Source organism: Indicator indicator, chromosome 4 (genome assembly GCF_027791375.1).
Source record: "Indicator indicator isolate 239-I01 chromosome 4, UM_Iind_1.1, whole genome shotgun sequence".
NCBI classification, from domain to species: Eukaryota; Metazoa; Chordata; class Aves; order Piciformes; family Indicatoridae; genus Indicator; species Indicator indicator.
This window is the reverse complement of record NC_072013.1, coordinates 36564990-36580415: the sequence shown is the minus strand read 5'-3', so window position 1 is coordinate 36580415 and position 15426 is coordinate 36564990. Positions and strand designations below refer to the sequence as shown.

Genomic DNA, 15426 nt, shown 5'->3' with positions numbered 1-15426 from the left:
GTGGTTTGGAGTGGGATCACTCTCATTGCTTGTGTGCAAGTAAAAGTTGGCAGCTTCTGACCTAGCCTTACAACACCCCAGCCAGTCAATCTTTGGAGTCCATGGCTTCCAGAGAGTTGGTTAGCCTTGTGCTTGTTACTTGTTTAGAGTAACCATCCCACCCCCCTAATGTTGTAGCTGGTGTCCATGAGCTTGGTTGTGCTGCTCATTCCCAATGTATTCTGGGAGGAAGCTGCGTTTCACAGCTCTAAAATCTTCCTCCTGCTCATCAAAGGCTTCACAATGACAACCCCTCCTTTGTGTTAGGAGAAGTCAGCTCTCCTAGCTGACTGTTGTGTGTCATTATGCAGTCTGTTGTCACCCACTTCATGCTAGAGCTTGTCTGGAAGGAAGATACAAGTAGATACAATTAGACTTTGATAAGCATCTTCACAGGTGTTTTGATTATTCATAGTATAAGCACTTAAAACATCAAGCAAAATAAAACCAGGGACTGTTTCAAGTTCAGCTTAAACACACACCATGGCTTGGCTGGTTTCAGCCTGCTGTAGCATTGCTGGAGAACGTGCTGCCCTACAAGCCAGAGCATGAGTGAGGACCCAGGAGTGAATGCATGGAAAACTCCAAACACCTGAATGTTCTGGTGCTGCTAGCTCCTGAGCCCTGTGTGACAGACCCAGGCACTCCAGTACACACAGATAGAGGTTTCTGATGGCCTCTTCCTGTGACCGAGCTGCTCTGTCTCCTTCTGTCCCCTCTATTCACACGGATGAAGATGGAGTACTGTGAGAAGAGCACGCTGAGGGACACCATTGACCAGGGGCTGTGTGAGGACACCAGTCGGCTGTGGAGGCTTTTCAGAGAGATCTTAGATGGCTTAGCTTACATCCACGAGAAGGTTGGTAGATGGCACATTGGGACCTGTCCATAACAGGCACATTCATGCCTTTTTTTCTGTAGGGGACTCTTCAGATTCTGTCCATCTGGGGGCATTTTTAGTAAGATTAATTTTTTGCCCCTTCCATTATTAATCAGCTCTGTGGGTTTAGAATATTTTAGTCATGTTTATCATGAACTACTTCCGATTGTTCCCTGTGTCACAAAAATGTGACCACCTTTAAAATGTATCTAATTTTTTTGGGTATCTAATACTGTCTAGAACTGATTCTAGCTTCTGGGCTAGAAACTATAGTCTTCAAAATTAATTATCAGGGACTTCATGCAGTAGAGCTGCCACTGTAATACAAGTATGCAACACGATTTTCCGGTCTGGTTTAAAGAGTTTTGTTTTGGGTTGCATTGATTGTTTCATGTTCTCTTCTCTCCTGCTGTAACAGGGAATGATCCACAGAGACCTGAAGCCTGTGAACATTTTTTTAGATTCAGGTGATCATGTCAAGATTGGTGATTTTGGTTTAGCCACAGATCATCCAGCAAATGCAGTAAGTACAGCTGGAAGTGAATGAAAGAAACCCTGAATTTGGTGTTGAAAGAACATGAAAGACAAAAGTAAAACACAAACATAGTGCTCGTTGGACTTCATGTTGTGAATGCCATCAGCTTTTTAATTTCTAAGCTTCTGGAGTTGAACCATAGCAGCCAGAAACACCAGCAGAAGCCTTTCAAGGCCTTCTCTGTTTTCCTCATTTCAGGTGGTCTCTAAACAAGAGGAAAATCACTCAGATAGTTCTGCTATGTCTGACCCATCAGGTTAGTTTACACAGTAGCTTGTTCTGCATTGTTTTCAGCAAGCATTTCCATTCTGCAGTCTTGTATACTGTGTTCAAACTTCCATTCATTCTTTGAAAAGAAACCCTTTGTTACTTGGGGCCAGACCCACCCACCCACATTGAGGTGGATCTCTTACCTAGCATCTGACAGCTTTGGCTGTTAGCTGAAAGGGAATTGGCTTCCACTGCCAGCCTTCTGCCACAGCTCACTGCTTCACTCCTGGGGAGGTGTGCAGCAATCCTGTGTGTCTGTTCCACCCCCACTTCTGGTCTCTTGCTTCCATAGGACAGTTTAAATACTTCAGGGATTATGGTTAGTTGGTTTTTTGACGACTTTAACAGGCTGAATTTTTGTGTTTTGAGTACATTGTGTGTCATGAGTGTAATGGAAGGGAATTTAGTTGTGGTGTTTGTGTACTGGCCTACGATGCTGTAAAGCAAGAGCTCAGCTGCTGTAGACAGACACAGATGCTTGTGATGGTAAAACCTCACTCTGTGTTCTGATAAAACCTCACTCTGTGTTCTGGTAAAACCTCACTCTGTGTTCTGGTAAAAACCTCACTCTCTGTTTTGGTAAAAGCTTCCTGTTTGGTAAACTGTTGTTGGCTGCATCTCTTAGTAAGGACAGCATTCCACAAGAAGTGAGGAGAGCAGATGAGTTGTTTCCCTGCCTTTGCTGCTGCATTTCTCACCCAGATGCTTGCATCTAGTCCTGTCCCATTTGCCATGCAGGTAACTTGACAGGGATGGTTGGCACCGCACTCTATGTCAGCCCAGAGGTCCAAGGAAGCACCAAGTCTACCTACAATCAGGTATGACTGGAGAGGACTTGATGAGAAGGTAGTGAGAGATCTAAGGTATCATGTACTGGTTAGGTCATTCCTGCCTAACAAAGGTGAGTTCAAGGTGGAGCAGGATGTGGTGGGACTGCTGTAGGAAGAAGGGAGTGAGAAACACTCCTTTTGAGAGGACATCAAGAGCAGAAGGATGTGGGCAAGTGTCTGCCTGTGCTGTGACCATGACTAGGTGCAAGTGATTTCAGGCTGCTGGTAATCTGGAGGACCTTTATAAATGAGTTGGATAGAAGCCTTGCAGCCTCAGTTAAGGGAAAATGTCATCATCAGAAGTATGCATTGCTTTCCTGGGTTCCTAGGCTGTGATTCTGGGAGGTGGGGTGCACATTCCCACCAGACAATGCTCTTTGTATGCCAGCACAAGCTGAATTTGAAAGTTAGAGTGTTTACAAAGTGGGAGTCCTTTATGTCCTGGAAGTGCTGTGGTGGCATGGAATTGCAGCAGCACTTAGTGGATTGTGTCCCTTAACGACACACCGTTTTAAAAAAGCGAAACAAAGCCACACCAAACTCCACCCCTCTCCCCAGCTGCACCATGCTGTGACATTCATCCGCAGATGTTTTCTTTCTCTTCTGGCATCTTCTGCAGAGCCTCCACAGGTGTTACATTGAAGTTTAAATGTTTTTCCCCTGTAGAAAGTGGACCTGTTCAGCCTGGGTATCATATTCTTTGAAATGTCTTACCACCCCATGAGCACTGCATCAGAGAGGATATTTGTTCTTGGTCAGCTCAGACTGGTGAGTACACAGACAGCAGCTGTACCAGTTCTGTGCAGCAAATAGTCCAAGAGAGCCAAAAGGATGCAAACATAGCAGAAATGTTTACACAGGGAGTGCTGAAAATAAGTGTGTTTGTAAAATAGGTAATGAAAAGTGAAGAATAAAACTGAAGCTGGTCCTGCCATGCCCTGATGCACTGTGGGCTCCCTCATGGGGTTGCCATCAATCAGTGTTCTGTCTGGGAAATTAATTCTTAGGGTGCAGAGCACACCCAGTGTAAAGATCAGGTGAAGACATCCTGGCCATAGCACACCCCGGGTTAGCCCCTGTGGGTGTCCCTCAGGAGCCTTGCTTGTGGTTCTGGGTGGTACCCTCATGTACAGAACACCAGAGGAGCATTTCAGTGCCACCCTTTCCAGCTCTGGGAACTGCATTTGTCATGTGAGGGGTTGCTGTTTGCTTGTTTGGGTCCTTTTCCCCACTGCAATAAAAATGCTAAGTTCCTCAGCCCCAAGTTCTGCAGATTTCAACATTCTCAGCAAGCTGTGCTGGCTGTCACAGTGCAAATGTGTTTTTGTCTTTCTAGCCTACTATTGTCTTTCCTAAAGACTTTGATGAAGTCAAGCATGCCAAGCAGGTAATTTTGAAGACATTTTCAACATGATTCCCTGTCACAAACCAAATAATTAGCATTTTTTCCATTTAATTCTAAATTAGTAATGTCTGCCAAATTCTGATGCCATGATCTGATCTGGTGGCATCAAATCAATGTAAGGAAAAAAGATCTTAACATAATGTACAAAGCTGGGATGGCAATAGACTCCCCCACAGAGCTGGCCAAGCACAGGCAGAGAAATGCAGAGTTCACTACCATGCCTTTGGAGCTCTGCAGGAGGGTTGGGGGAGGGTTAGGACTGTTTGGGCTCTGACACATGGCAGCTCTGTGGTTTAACTCTTAAAGCTCTGGAGGGAGTCTCAGAACAGAAAGAGGTGTGAGGCTAAGTGAGCTGCTCTGAGTGGGAACAGAGCTGCCAGGAGCTGCTCTGGGTGCCTCCATGGCAAAGACATGAAGTGAGAAGCAGCAGTGTCAGCTTCTCTGCATCACCTAGATAACTTTGTCTTGGTGTTGCTGGGCTCTCTTGCTGACCTTTAGCTTCCTGGCTGTTGCCTGTGAAGCAGCAATCTGCCTGTTACTAGCACCAGAAAAACGCTCCCCTCCTGTACACTGTAATAAACATGGCAGGAAGGTTCCCTCTTGGGTAACAGCTGTAGCTCTCAAATCTTTGTATTGCTCATCTGATTGTGATCTCTTAACTTTGTGACAGAGACACTAGAGCCAGCCTTACCTAGAACAACAAAGACAGAGACAGCAGCGCCAGCCTTACCTAAAATAGCAAAGACAGAGACACCAGAGCCAGCCTTACCTAGAACAGCAATGACTGAGACACCAGAGCCAGCCTAACCTAGAACATCAATGACTGAGACACCAGAGCCAGCTTTACCTAGAACAGCAATGACCGAGACACCAGAGCCAGCCTAACGTAGAACAGCAAAGACAGAGACACCAGAGCCAGCCTTACCTAAAATAGCAAAGACAGAGACACCAGAGCCAGCCTAACCTAGAACAGCAATGACCGAGACACCAGAGCCAGCCTTACCTAGAACAGCAAAGACAGAGACACCAGAGCCAGCCTTACCCTAGAACAGCAATGACCGAGACACCAGAGCCAGCCTTACCCTAGAACAGCAATGACCGAGACACCAGAGCCAGCCTAACCTAGAACAGCAAAGACAGACACCAGAGCCAGCCTTACCTAGAACATCAATGACCGAGACACCAGAGCCAGCCTAACCTAGAACAGCAAAGACCGAGACACCAGAGCCAGCCTTACCTAGAATAGCAATAACCGAGACACCAGAGCCAGCCTTACCTAGAACAGCAAAGACAGAGACTCCAGAGCCAGCCTAACCTAGAACAGCAAAGACAGAGACTCCAGAGCCAGCCTTACCCTAGAACAGCAATGACCGAGACAGCAGAGCCAGCCTAACCTAGAACAGCAAAGACAGACACCAGAGCCAGCCTTACCTAGAACAGCAATGTCCGAGGCAGCAGAGCCAGCCTTACCGAGAACAGCAATGACCGAGACACCAGAGCCAGCCTAACCTAGAACAGCAAAGACAGACACCAGAGCCAGCCTTACCTAGAACAGCAATGTCCGAGGCAGCAGAGCCAGCCTTACCGAGAACAGCAATGACCGAGACAGCAGAGCCAGCCTAACCTAGAACAGCAAAGACAGCGACACCAGAGCCAGCCTTACCGAGAACAGCAATGACCGAGACACCAGAGCCAGCCTAACCTAGAACAGCAAAGACAGCGACACCAGAGCCAGCCTTACCTAGAACAGCAAAGACAGCGACACCAGAGCCAGCCTTACCTAGAACAGCAATGACCGAGACACCAGAGCCAGCCTAACCTAGAACAACAAAGACAGAGACACCAGAGCCTGCCTTACCTAGAATAGCAATGGCCGAGACACCAGAGCCAGCCTAACCTAGAGCAGCAGAGACACCAGAGCCAGCCTTACCCTAGAACAGCAATGACCGAGACACCACAGCCAGCGTAACCTAGAGCAGCAGAGACACCAGAGCCAGCCTTACCCTAGAACAGCAATGACCGAGACACCACAGCCAGCGTAACCTAGAACAGCAATGACCGAGACACCAGAGCCAGCCTTACCTAGAACAGCAATGACCGAGACACCAGAGCCTGCCTAACCTAGAATAGCAATGGCCGAGACAGCAGAGCCAGCCTAGTGTAGAACAGCAAAGACCCAGACACCAGAGCCTGCCTAACCTAGAACAGCAATGACCGAGACACCAGAGCCAGCCTAACCTAGAACATCAATGACCGAGACACCAGAGCCAGCCTAACCTAGAACAACAGAGACACCAGAGCCAGCCTAACCTAGAACAACAGAGACACCAGAGCCAGCCTAACCTAGAACAGCAATGACCGAGACACCAGAGCCAGCCTCACCTAGAACAGCAATGACCGAGACACCAGAGTCAGCCTTACCTAGAACAGCAATGACAGAGACACCAGAGCCAGCCTAACCTAGAACAGCAATGACTGAGACACCAGAGTCACCCTTACCTAGAATAGCAATGTCCGAGACACCAGAGCCAGCCTAACCTAGAACAGCAATGACTGAGACACCAGAGCCAGCCTAACCTAGAACAGCAATGACTGAGACACCAGAGCCAGCCTAACCTAGAACAGCAATGACTGAGACACCAGAGCCAGCCTAACCTAGAACAGCAAAGGGCAGTGCCTATTATGTTGTCGCAGGAGGCACATTTCTGCTACTGTTTGTGTTCAGATAGCAACAACCCAATCAAACATCTGTGGAGCTTAGTAAGCAGAGAATATCAGGTGCAGAGATTCAGCTCTCTTGCAGAGTCTCAGCATGGTCTTGAGCTGGAAGTTTGTTGTAAGCACTGCTAATGTAAAAATCTTTCTGCACTGCAAAACTTTGGATTTGTAGAGAACAGTTATTACCTGGCTCCTGAAACACGACCCTGCAGCACGACCAACAGCTGTGGAGCTGTTGAAAAGTGAACATCTTCCACCACCACAAATGGAGGAGTCTGAACTCCATGAAGTACTGCACCACACCTTGGCAAACGTGGATGGGAAGGCCTACAGAACCATGATGAGTCAGATCTTTTCCCAGCGTATCTCTCCAGCTATAGACTATACCTATGACAGTGATATGCTGAAGGTTTGTAGGTGTTAGGGGATGTCTGGGGATGATTTTTCCTGTGTTGGAGTTGAAAAAATGTTCCTGCAGGTAAACTCTGGCAGGTTTGAGAGAACTGCATTATCTCTTCAGCGTACCCTGCACGTTAGCTCCCACTTAATGCTGCAGTCTGTACTTGGAGCTCTTGAATTAACCACTGCCCCTGGAACCTTCATCCTTCAGTGCAGGAACCAGCAGTGTTTGATTGCAGCAACCAAAGCTTTAAGGGTGTGTCCAGATGATTGCTGCTTTCACTCTGGAGTTCTGCGAAGCATCTGATGGCCAGCAGAGTGTTGTCTCTGACTGCTTCCTCTCCTTTCTAACAGTGCCAGTCAAAGTCACCCCTCTCAGTTCCTCACCCTTCTCAGAATCACAGAAACAGGTTGGAAGAGACCCTCAGGATCACCAAGTCCAACCTAGAACCCTGCTGTACAAGGGTCACCCTTAAACCATAGCCCCAAGCACCACATCCAAACCACCTTGAAACACATCCAGGCTTGGGGACTCAACCACCTCCCTGGGCAGCACATTCCAGTCCCTGACCACTCTTGCCCTGAAAAAATGTTTCCTACTGTCCAGTCTAAACCTACCCAGTGGCAGCTTGAGGCCATTCCCTCTTGTTCTATCACTAACTACCTGTGAGAAGAGACCAGCAGCAGCCTCTCCACAACCTCCTTTCAGGTAGTTGTAGAGAGCAATGAGGTCTCCCCTCAGCTTCCTCTCTTTCAAACTAACCATCCCCAGCTCCTTCAGTCTCTCTTCATCAGACTTCTTCTCCAGGCCTTTCCCAGCTTCCTTGCCCTCCTCTGCCCTGATTCTAGCACCTCCACATCTCTCTTGGACTGAGGTGCCCAAAACTGGACACAATACTCCAGGTGTGGCCTCCCCAGAGCTATGTCCCAGGGGACAATCCCCTCCCTGCTGCTACTGGACACAGCATTGCTGATCCCAGCCAGGATGCCTGGCCTGGATGCTATCTCTCTCACTGAAGGAATGTGAGGTGCCACAGTGCAGGAGCTGCAGCCTCCTAGGGCTGTGGCTAGCTGCACTATGTGAGCACTGCAGTGGTCACAGTGGGCTGAGGCAGAATGCTTATTGCCTGTGTTGCACGGAGTGTCCATGGCATGTGAATGATATTTGTGCTTCTTGTTTGTGATGGTTTCAGGGTAGTTTTTCTATTTGGGCAGCCAAGATACAGCAGCATGTTTGTGAGATTGTCAGCCGGATATTTAAAAGACACGGTGGGTGTGCTTCCAAAAGTCATTCTTTTGCTTGCTTGGGCAGAGTGGGGAGGGCTCAGTGCTGGCACAGGAGGCAGAAGGGATGCCCCCAGGTTTGCATAGCACTGGAGCTTTCACATTGCTTAGTGCTGGCACTTTGGCATCCCGGTAACAGCCATTGCGCTTAAACTGCAGGTTTAGATTGTCTGAAGTGAGAATCTTGATTGTCTCATCAAATGTGGGGGGGTTCTGCTAAGTCTGGATGAGCCTGTAGGGGTAGGGAGTGTTCTGTGAAGCTAGACCTGAATGTAAGGGAAAGGCCAAGCTCTGTGGGCACAGCAGCCTCTCCGAAGAGAGGCCAGTCCCATTCTGGGTGGGAGTGAGCAAGTGTGTGGTGGTACCTCAGTGTTACTGCTCTTAGCAATGCTTTGCTGGTCAGGAGCTTCCTGGGCCAGGGCTGCTGTCATGCAGGCCTTGATGGCTTTGCTCTCCAGGACTCTCTCCAGTCAGAGGAATAGTGACTGCTTCAATTTAGCTTTTAAAAGAGGAAGAACATTGGCACATTGGAAATGCTGCAAGCTCTATTAAATTCTAGATGTTCATTATGCTAGTCTATGTTATGCTATTTTATATTATGCTATTTTTTGTTATGCTATTTTATATTACACTGGTTTAAGCTATATACATTGGTTCATGTTATATTACACTCTATGTCATGTTACACTATTTTATGTTCTACTGTTCTAAGAGAAAGTGGAGATTTCCTAACGTAGCATGGTCAGGGCTTGGCAATATAAAAGAGAACCAGAAATGCCAAGTTAAGTAAGGAGAGGTTCCCTTGCCCCCATTTAAAGCCTGACAGCCTTTGAGAAGTGTTTGTCAGCATTTTAGAGACTGTTTTCATTCTTCTGGAAAAAAAAAGGCAGCTTTTGGTTATCTGTTTCTTTCCATTGGATTGTACCTGCTGTCCAGAACAGTTAGAAGCAGTCCCTCCTGTCTGGGGGTGCTGTGTTTTCCTAATACAAATGTTTATGTGGAGATGTGAGTAAAGCTTCCCTAAGAGCTGTCTGAGAATCAGCAGAGCTTGAAACAGCAAAGCATTTCTCAGTACTCAGAGCTATTATTGTTAATAGTAAAGTTTCAGCAGAGATTGGATTCATGCAGATAGGTGGATGCAAAAGATAGCCAGGACAGAAGGGGTGTTTATGAGTCTTTAGAGTGAACCATGAACACTTCTGGTATGTTTTTGAGGTGCAGTATGCACCATGTCTGAACAGTATTTATTCTCTATGGAAGTGCCTGCAGACCATAGCAGTGCTGCTGGTGGAGTCACTCTCTGCTTTGTGTGCAGGCTGTTGTGAGGGGTGGGCTTTAAAGAGGGTTGTTCTGGGGCTGTGGAGCTGCCAGCTTCCATCTGTTTCTCTATGGGCTGCCTGCTGAGGCCAGGAAGTGTGCCAGGTAAAGTGTGCCTGCTTGATGGCTTTCTCTAAAGGGTGGAAGAGGAAAGTTTATGGAGGACACCTGGAATGATGTCATTTTTAAAGGGTATTGGCTGAGATGATCATGCCCTGCAAGGTTTGGCATGAGCTTGTAGAAAGCAGATGCAGCTCCCAACAAGGGAGATAACAATGTTGTGTTGGTTTGTGCAGGAGCCATCAAGCTGAACACTCCACTGCTGATGCCCAGGAACAAGAAACTCTATGAACACAACGAGGCCTCCTACCTCATGGATCCCAGCGGGATGCTGGTGATGCTTCCTTATGACCTCAGAGTGAGTAGCACAGCTCGGCAGGCAAGGCTGGGCTCCAGGGCTGCTCTGACCTTTGTAGGCACCTTTGGTTCACCAGTTTGGGCTGAAGCTGTGCATCTCTCAGTGTCTGTTCCTGTATTCCATGGTGCTCTGCTGGTCTAGGCAGCTGGAGCCCTGATGACAGAGGGAAAAACAGACTTGTGTTTGCTTTTTCATTGCCCTTTTTATTTTCCTCCCCCACACCTTTTTTTTAAACATAGATGGAAAAAATGCCATATAACAAACATGATAGAAGTCACTGCTGGTCCCATCCCTCTCTCTTGTGTATGTCTTTATAGAGAATGTGGGTAACAGTCTGTCCAATTTTGTGTTCCTCAGACAGGTGTTGTCCAGGATCATTCTGCTCCTGAGAGGCATTGCTGATTGCACAGTTCAGATCAGACTGTTTGGGCTCCCTCCATCACTAATACCTGACCATATGCAATGCTGCCTAATTGCCTTGCTCTTCATTTAACACCTCCATGCTTTAAGTTCTATTTTTTGTTGATGGTTAAAGAACCTGACTTTCCCTGTTTCCCTAATTCCCTTCCTTTGCATTTATAATACCAAGCTGTACAACATGATTTGCGCTGATGTGTTTGTGCAAGATCTTCAGAACTGATCTTTCTGTTGGAATTCCTTGGCTTGGGAAATGTGTTGATCAAAGATGTATTAACAAATGCATCTTTATATCTTTATGTAAGCAGCAAATCACCTGCTTGTCAATTTTGATGTGCTCAAAGTCAGTTCAGGGGGCATTTGGCATCAGGGGCATTAGGAGCTGTCCCTGTGTCCCTCTTGGTGGTGGGCTGTATGTGTTTGTTTATAACTTGCAGCAAGGGTGCCAGGTTAATCTGACTTTGTTGTGGCTGTATTACACATGCACTAAGGCACAAATGTTCCTGCACAACAGTGATTCACTTGCAGGTCCAGAGCCCACCAGGCTGAACAGTTAGCTCCAGCAATTTCTCTTATGCATTTCAGATTCCTTTTGCAAGATTCATAGCTAGAAACAACATCTCCAACTTGAAAAGGTAAGGGACAGAGATGATGTTTTGCACAGCTGCCTCATGAGTGACCCCTGCAGATGCCAGTTTGCTCCTCAACATTTCCTTCAGGTACTGCATAGAGCGAGTGTTCAGACCCCGGAAGCTAGACCGCTGCCATCCCAAAGAGCTCCTGGAGTGTGCATTTGACATCATTACCTCGACTGGAAATAGCTTCTTGCCTGTAGCAGAAACAATTTATGCCATTTCAGAGATCATTCAGGAGTTTTCAGTGCTACAGGTAGGTTCTCTAATCATGCCCTTTGCTCTCTTTTCCATCCTGAAACTTTAATTTTAAGTAAACGTTTAGTGTAGTGTGTTTGAAAAGGGAGGCTCCTGTAAGGTGAACAGGGGCAGCACTGTTCACATTGGTTGACAGCTATAGAACACTGCCATTTAAATAAAAGAGATGGCTGCTGGGCAAGCTTCAAGGGAAGCATAGGTTTGTGTGCAAAGGAAATGTTGATTGAATCCTTACAATGACATGGAAATGACATCTGCTGTCAGGCAATGGATTACTGCAGAGGGGGACAAGCCTGGCCAGTCTAGTAACAGCTGAAAAGTAGGGTGGTGGAAGGAGAGATGTGGAGTTAGCTTTGAGCTTCTATTAAAGGGTTAGGATTTTTTTATTTTATTTTTGCTAAAAATGTTATTTTTAGCAAAATGGGAAGCCAGTAAAACCTTTTTTATTTTGTTTTTTTTCTTCTCTTTACTGTTTTTCAGGAAAGGAATTACAGTATTTATTTGAACCACACTGCCATACTGAAAGCCATACTTCTGCACTGTGGGATACCAGAGGATAAGCTCAATCAAGTCTACATCATTTTGTACGATGCTGTGGTAAGATATTTAGTTGTTGGTCTGATCTCTGTAATCATCACTGTAGAGCATCTTATTCTGTGGAGCTACCTTAGAAATGAGTAACAGCCCGTGGCCAGCACAAGCAGGAATACCGTGTTGGTACAGAAAAATGCTGCCTGTCTTTGGGCTGTACAGTTAATTCCTTCTGGGAAGGTTTAGGATGAGTTCTAAATGTGTATTTAGGAAAGAATTACTCCATTGGATAATTAGAACTGGCAAGTTAGTCAGTAAGAACTTTAGCATGCATGCTCTTTGCTGCCTGAGAAGCAGAGGAGATGTGTGAAATTCACGTGAGTCATTCAGGTAGTTTTTCAGTTCCATCAAAATGCCTTCTTGATTTTTTTTTTCCATTTTATTCTTTTTGTTGGTTATTCATTTAATAAACATTTTGGCATCCATGCAGAAGAGCTTCACAACGAAGTTGAGATTTTTATGCTTGTAGTGGTTGCAACCAAGCTGAATGTGACCTCACTACAAGGTGGGTGAAAAGTTTGGGTTTGTCTTTTGCAGTGTTGCTGGTCTGTAAAAGCAAAGGTTACTGACAAGTGCTGGAAAGATGAGTTTTCCTTCTTCCCAGCAGTAGTCATTTATTTACTGCTGTTTATTACTTGTTGACCACATTTGGGTATGTTTCTCTTGCAGACTGAAAAGATGACTAAAAGAGAAGTAGAAGCCAAATTCTGCAATCTTTCTCTCACATCGAACAGTGTAAGTAATTCCCATTCAGTATTAATTGCCCTGTAACTTGCCATAAGCCAGGAATATTTTATCTCCTTTGCAGTTTCATCAGCCAGAATAAAAAAAAGAAACTGTTCCATTGGCTGTTCGAAGCATCTCGGTCTCCTGAGGCAGTCTGGTTTTGTTCTCTGCTCTCTCTCGAAGGCAGCATTTGGGCATTGGTAGCGTTGGGCAGCACCTGCCCAAGTTTCTTCTTTGAAATGTGCTTTTCAGACAGTGGAGACAAAAAGTGAATCGAACAGTGTACAGTGGTGTCTAGTGAAACAGAGAAAAACCGAAACCAAACTGTCTGCAAGTGTTGATGGAAGTGGAGAAGGAGTTGAGATTCACTTGTGGACACCTGGATGAGACTTGTCCATTTCTTTTCCTCAAGGCACTGGACAAAATCAGGCTGCTAGGCAAACCAAGGAAAAAGAGGCAGCTAGTTTACTCTCAGCAGATAAAAAAATGTTTCATTTCCTCAGATGTGAGCTATGCTGAGTGCTGGAAGTGGTGTGTTGCTAATTTGATTTCTGTGGTGTAGCTTTCTCGCCTCTACAGATTCATTGAGCAGAAGGGAGAGGCCAGTAATGTGTTCCAATTCTTAAACTCTATGATCAAACAAAAGCCAGGTGTCACTCAGCTGCTGAAGCATGGCATGAAGGATTTGGAGGAGATCATCCATCTCTTAAAGCAGTTTGGAATAAAGCTCCAGGTTTGTAAAATACTCTGCTAATAAATGAATGGATTTTGTAGGCTGCTGGGCCTTGGAACTCGACAGAAAATAAAGCAATGAGATTTTAGAATCTTGAAACCACATCAAAGTGTCTTTTGCTAGCTGATAATAATGCTGACAGTGATTTGTGGTGGTCATGGATTTTAAAAGGCATTTCAGAATAAGGCCTCTTTCAGTCAGAAGTCTCTGACTTCGTTTCTGTCTAGTAACACACACACTTGATTTGATTTTGCAGCTAAGCTTGGAGGCATTACCTAAAGGTTATTATTTTTTTGAAGCAGTCTATGAATATTTTAAAGACACAGACAGCTGATTCCTAGTAAAGGCCTCCCCTTCTTCCCCTGCCCCGACTTGAGGCTTGCTGTTTGGGTTTTTGTGCTCTAGGTCTCTGGGAATGCTTTAAGATTAGAGTAGCATTTCCCTAGCTGTGTTTTGAAGTGTCTGGGGATGAGCATTGTTTCCATATGGCTTCCCTATGTGGGGCACACTTCCTTGTGGAGAGCAATCCATACTGTTTGGAGGAAAGGAATTCTGTCAGCTGGTGATAGTGGTAAAGGTCTTGCAGACATTCATCTGCCTTTGGCAGGTCTCCATCAACCTGGGGCTGGTGTACAAGATCCAGCAGCACAATGGCATCATCTTCCAGTTCATCGCCTACATCAAGCGGAGGCAGAGAACTGTGCCCGAAATTCTGGCAGCAGGGGGCAGATATGACCACCTGGTATGTGAGCAGCTCTCTTCTCATGAATTAGCTGTTTGAAATGACAAACCTTGCTGGGCTTTGCAAAGGTGCTGTTTGGGTCTTGCTCTTGGCTTTGTCTGTTCAGATTCCACAGTTCAGAGGGCCGCAGGCGGTCGGACCGGTGCCTTCAGCTGTTGGAGTCAGCATAGCTATAGATAAAATCACTGCAGCTGTTTCCAGTGGGGAGGACTCTGTAAGTGTCTTTTGTTGGGAATTGGGGGGAAGTTATTTGTTTGGTTGTTCAGTGACTGTGTTGTAGCCACAGCTGCACAAAAAAATCAGATGTTCAGATGTGTTCCAAACTAATACTATGCTGAAGCAGCCAGCAAGCGTCAGGAGGAGCTCTTTTGTGTTTCTCCAGACAGAATTATATAGTAAAGCAAGAATTAGGACAAGAGATGCTCTTCAGGCTTGCACCTTTATGTTTCTGAATGGAACATTTTCCTCAGCCTGAGGATTGTTTCAGTTGGAGGCTGCAGCTGTAGACATCTAGCCAGTAAGTGTTACTTGGCCCCTACCACCTCTCCCTTTAGCAAAGTATGGGAGGTGGAGATGGAAGTAAACTTGAGAGGCTGGACTGCTTTGTAGAGTGTCACATGGCTGCACCTGGCTGGGCAGTGTGGCTGTTGGGAACTTCCTAAGAACAGCTTAACCTTGCTGAGCAGGCTGGGAAGAAGGGAACGGTGTAAGCCAAGGTGGTGCAGATGCTTTTTCCAAAGGTTCATTTTCAGTGACTTTGAATAGCCTTGGGTAGATCCTGGCTCTAAAAGGAGGTGGATCTCACCCCTTCTTTTCAGCCTGATGCCTTTTGAAAACTGTCAGTGTATTTATCTTCTTTGGTACTTTAACTGGCTTCTGGAGGGGAGAAGGAGGTCTTGTGGCTAATGTCGTCCCCTTTGGTTTTCCCTGCCCTTCAGGTTTCTGTCAGCTCATGTGACCTGCTGGTCGTAAGTGCTGGCCAGCTGTCAATGGGCAGAGCTATCAATATTGTTCAGAAGCTCTGGACTGCAGGAATTCCAGCTGAGATCATGTATGACTGGTCCCAGGTAGAGTTTCTATCTCCATGTGTTAACTGTATTGTTCTCTGAGGTTCTGAGATGCTTTCTCAATTGTTTTGAGCTTTCTGTTGAGCTAGACTCCTAAAGCTGAGCCTGCAGGGTGCTGTTCAGATACGAGTGTTCAGAAAGGCTCACTGGCCTTGCAGCATTCTT

General features: G+C 46.2%; 1 protein-coding gene across 1 annotated transcript in view; it reads left to right on the top strand.

Annotated features, from left to right (window-relative positions):
* Positions 1–15426, top strand: part of EIF2AK4 (eukaryotic translation initiation factor 2 alpha kinase 4) — a 38848-nt gene that overhangs the window by 15148 nt on the left and 8274 nt on the right. The window contains exons 15-31 of the mRNA XM_054400782.1: positions 776–898; positions 1338–1442; positions 1653–1710; positions 2463–2542; positions 3221–3322; positions 3891–3941; positions 6850–7086; positions 8270–8345; positions 9974–10095; positions 11098–11147; positions 11232–11400; positions 11883–11999; positions 12663–12728; positions 13282–13452; positions 14060–14194; positions 14301–14408; positions 15133–15261. Of these exons, the coding sequence (XP_054256757.1) occupies positions 776–898; positions 1338–1442; positions 1653–1710; positions 2463–2542; positions 3221–3322; positions 3891–3941; positions 6850–7086; positions 8270–8345; positions 9974–10095; positions 11098–11147; positions 11232–11400; positions 11883–11999; positions 12663–12728; positions 13282–13452; positions 14060–14194; positions 14301–14408; positions 15133–15261 (1899 nt within the window). The remainder of the gene's footprint in view (positions 1–775; positions 899–1337; positions 1443–1652; positions 1711–2462; positions 2543–3220; positions 3323–3890; positions 3942–6849; positions 7087–8269; positions 8346–9973; positions 10096–11097; positions 11148–11231; positions 11401–11882; positions 12000–12662; positions 12729–13281; positions 13453–14059; positions 14195–14300; positions 14409–15132; positions 15262–15426) is intronic.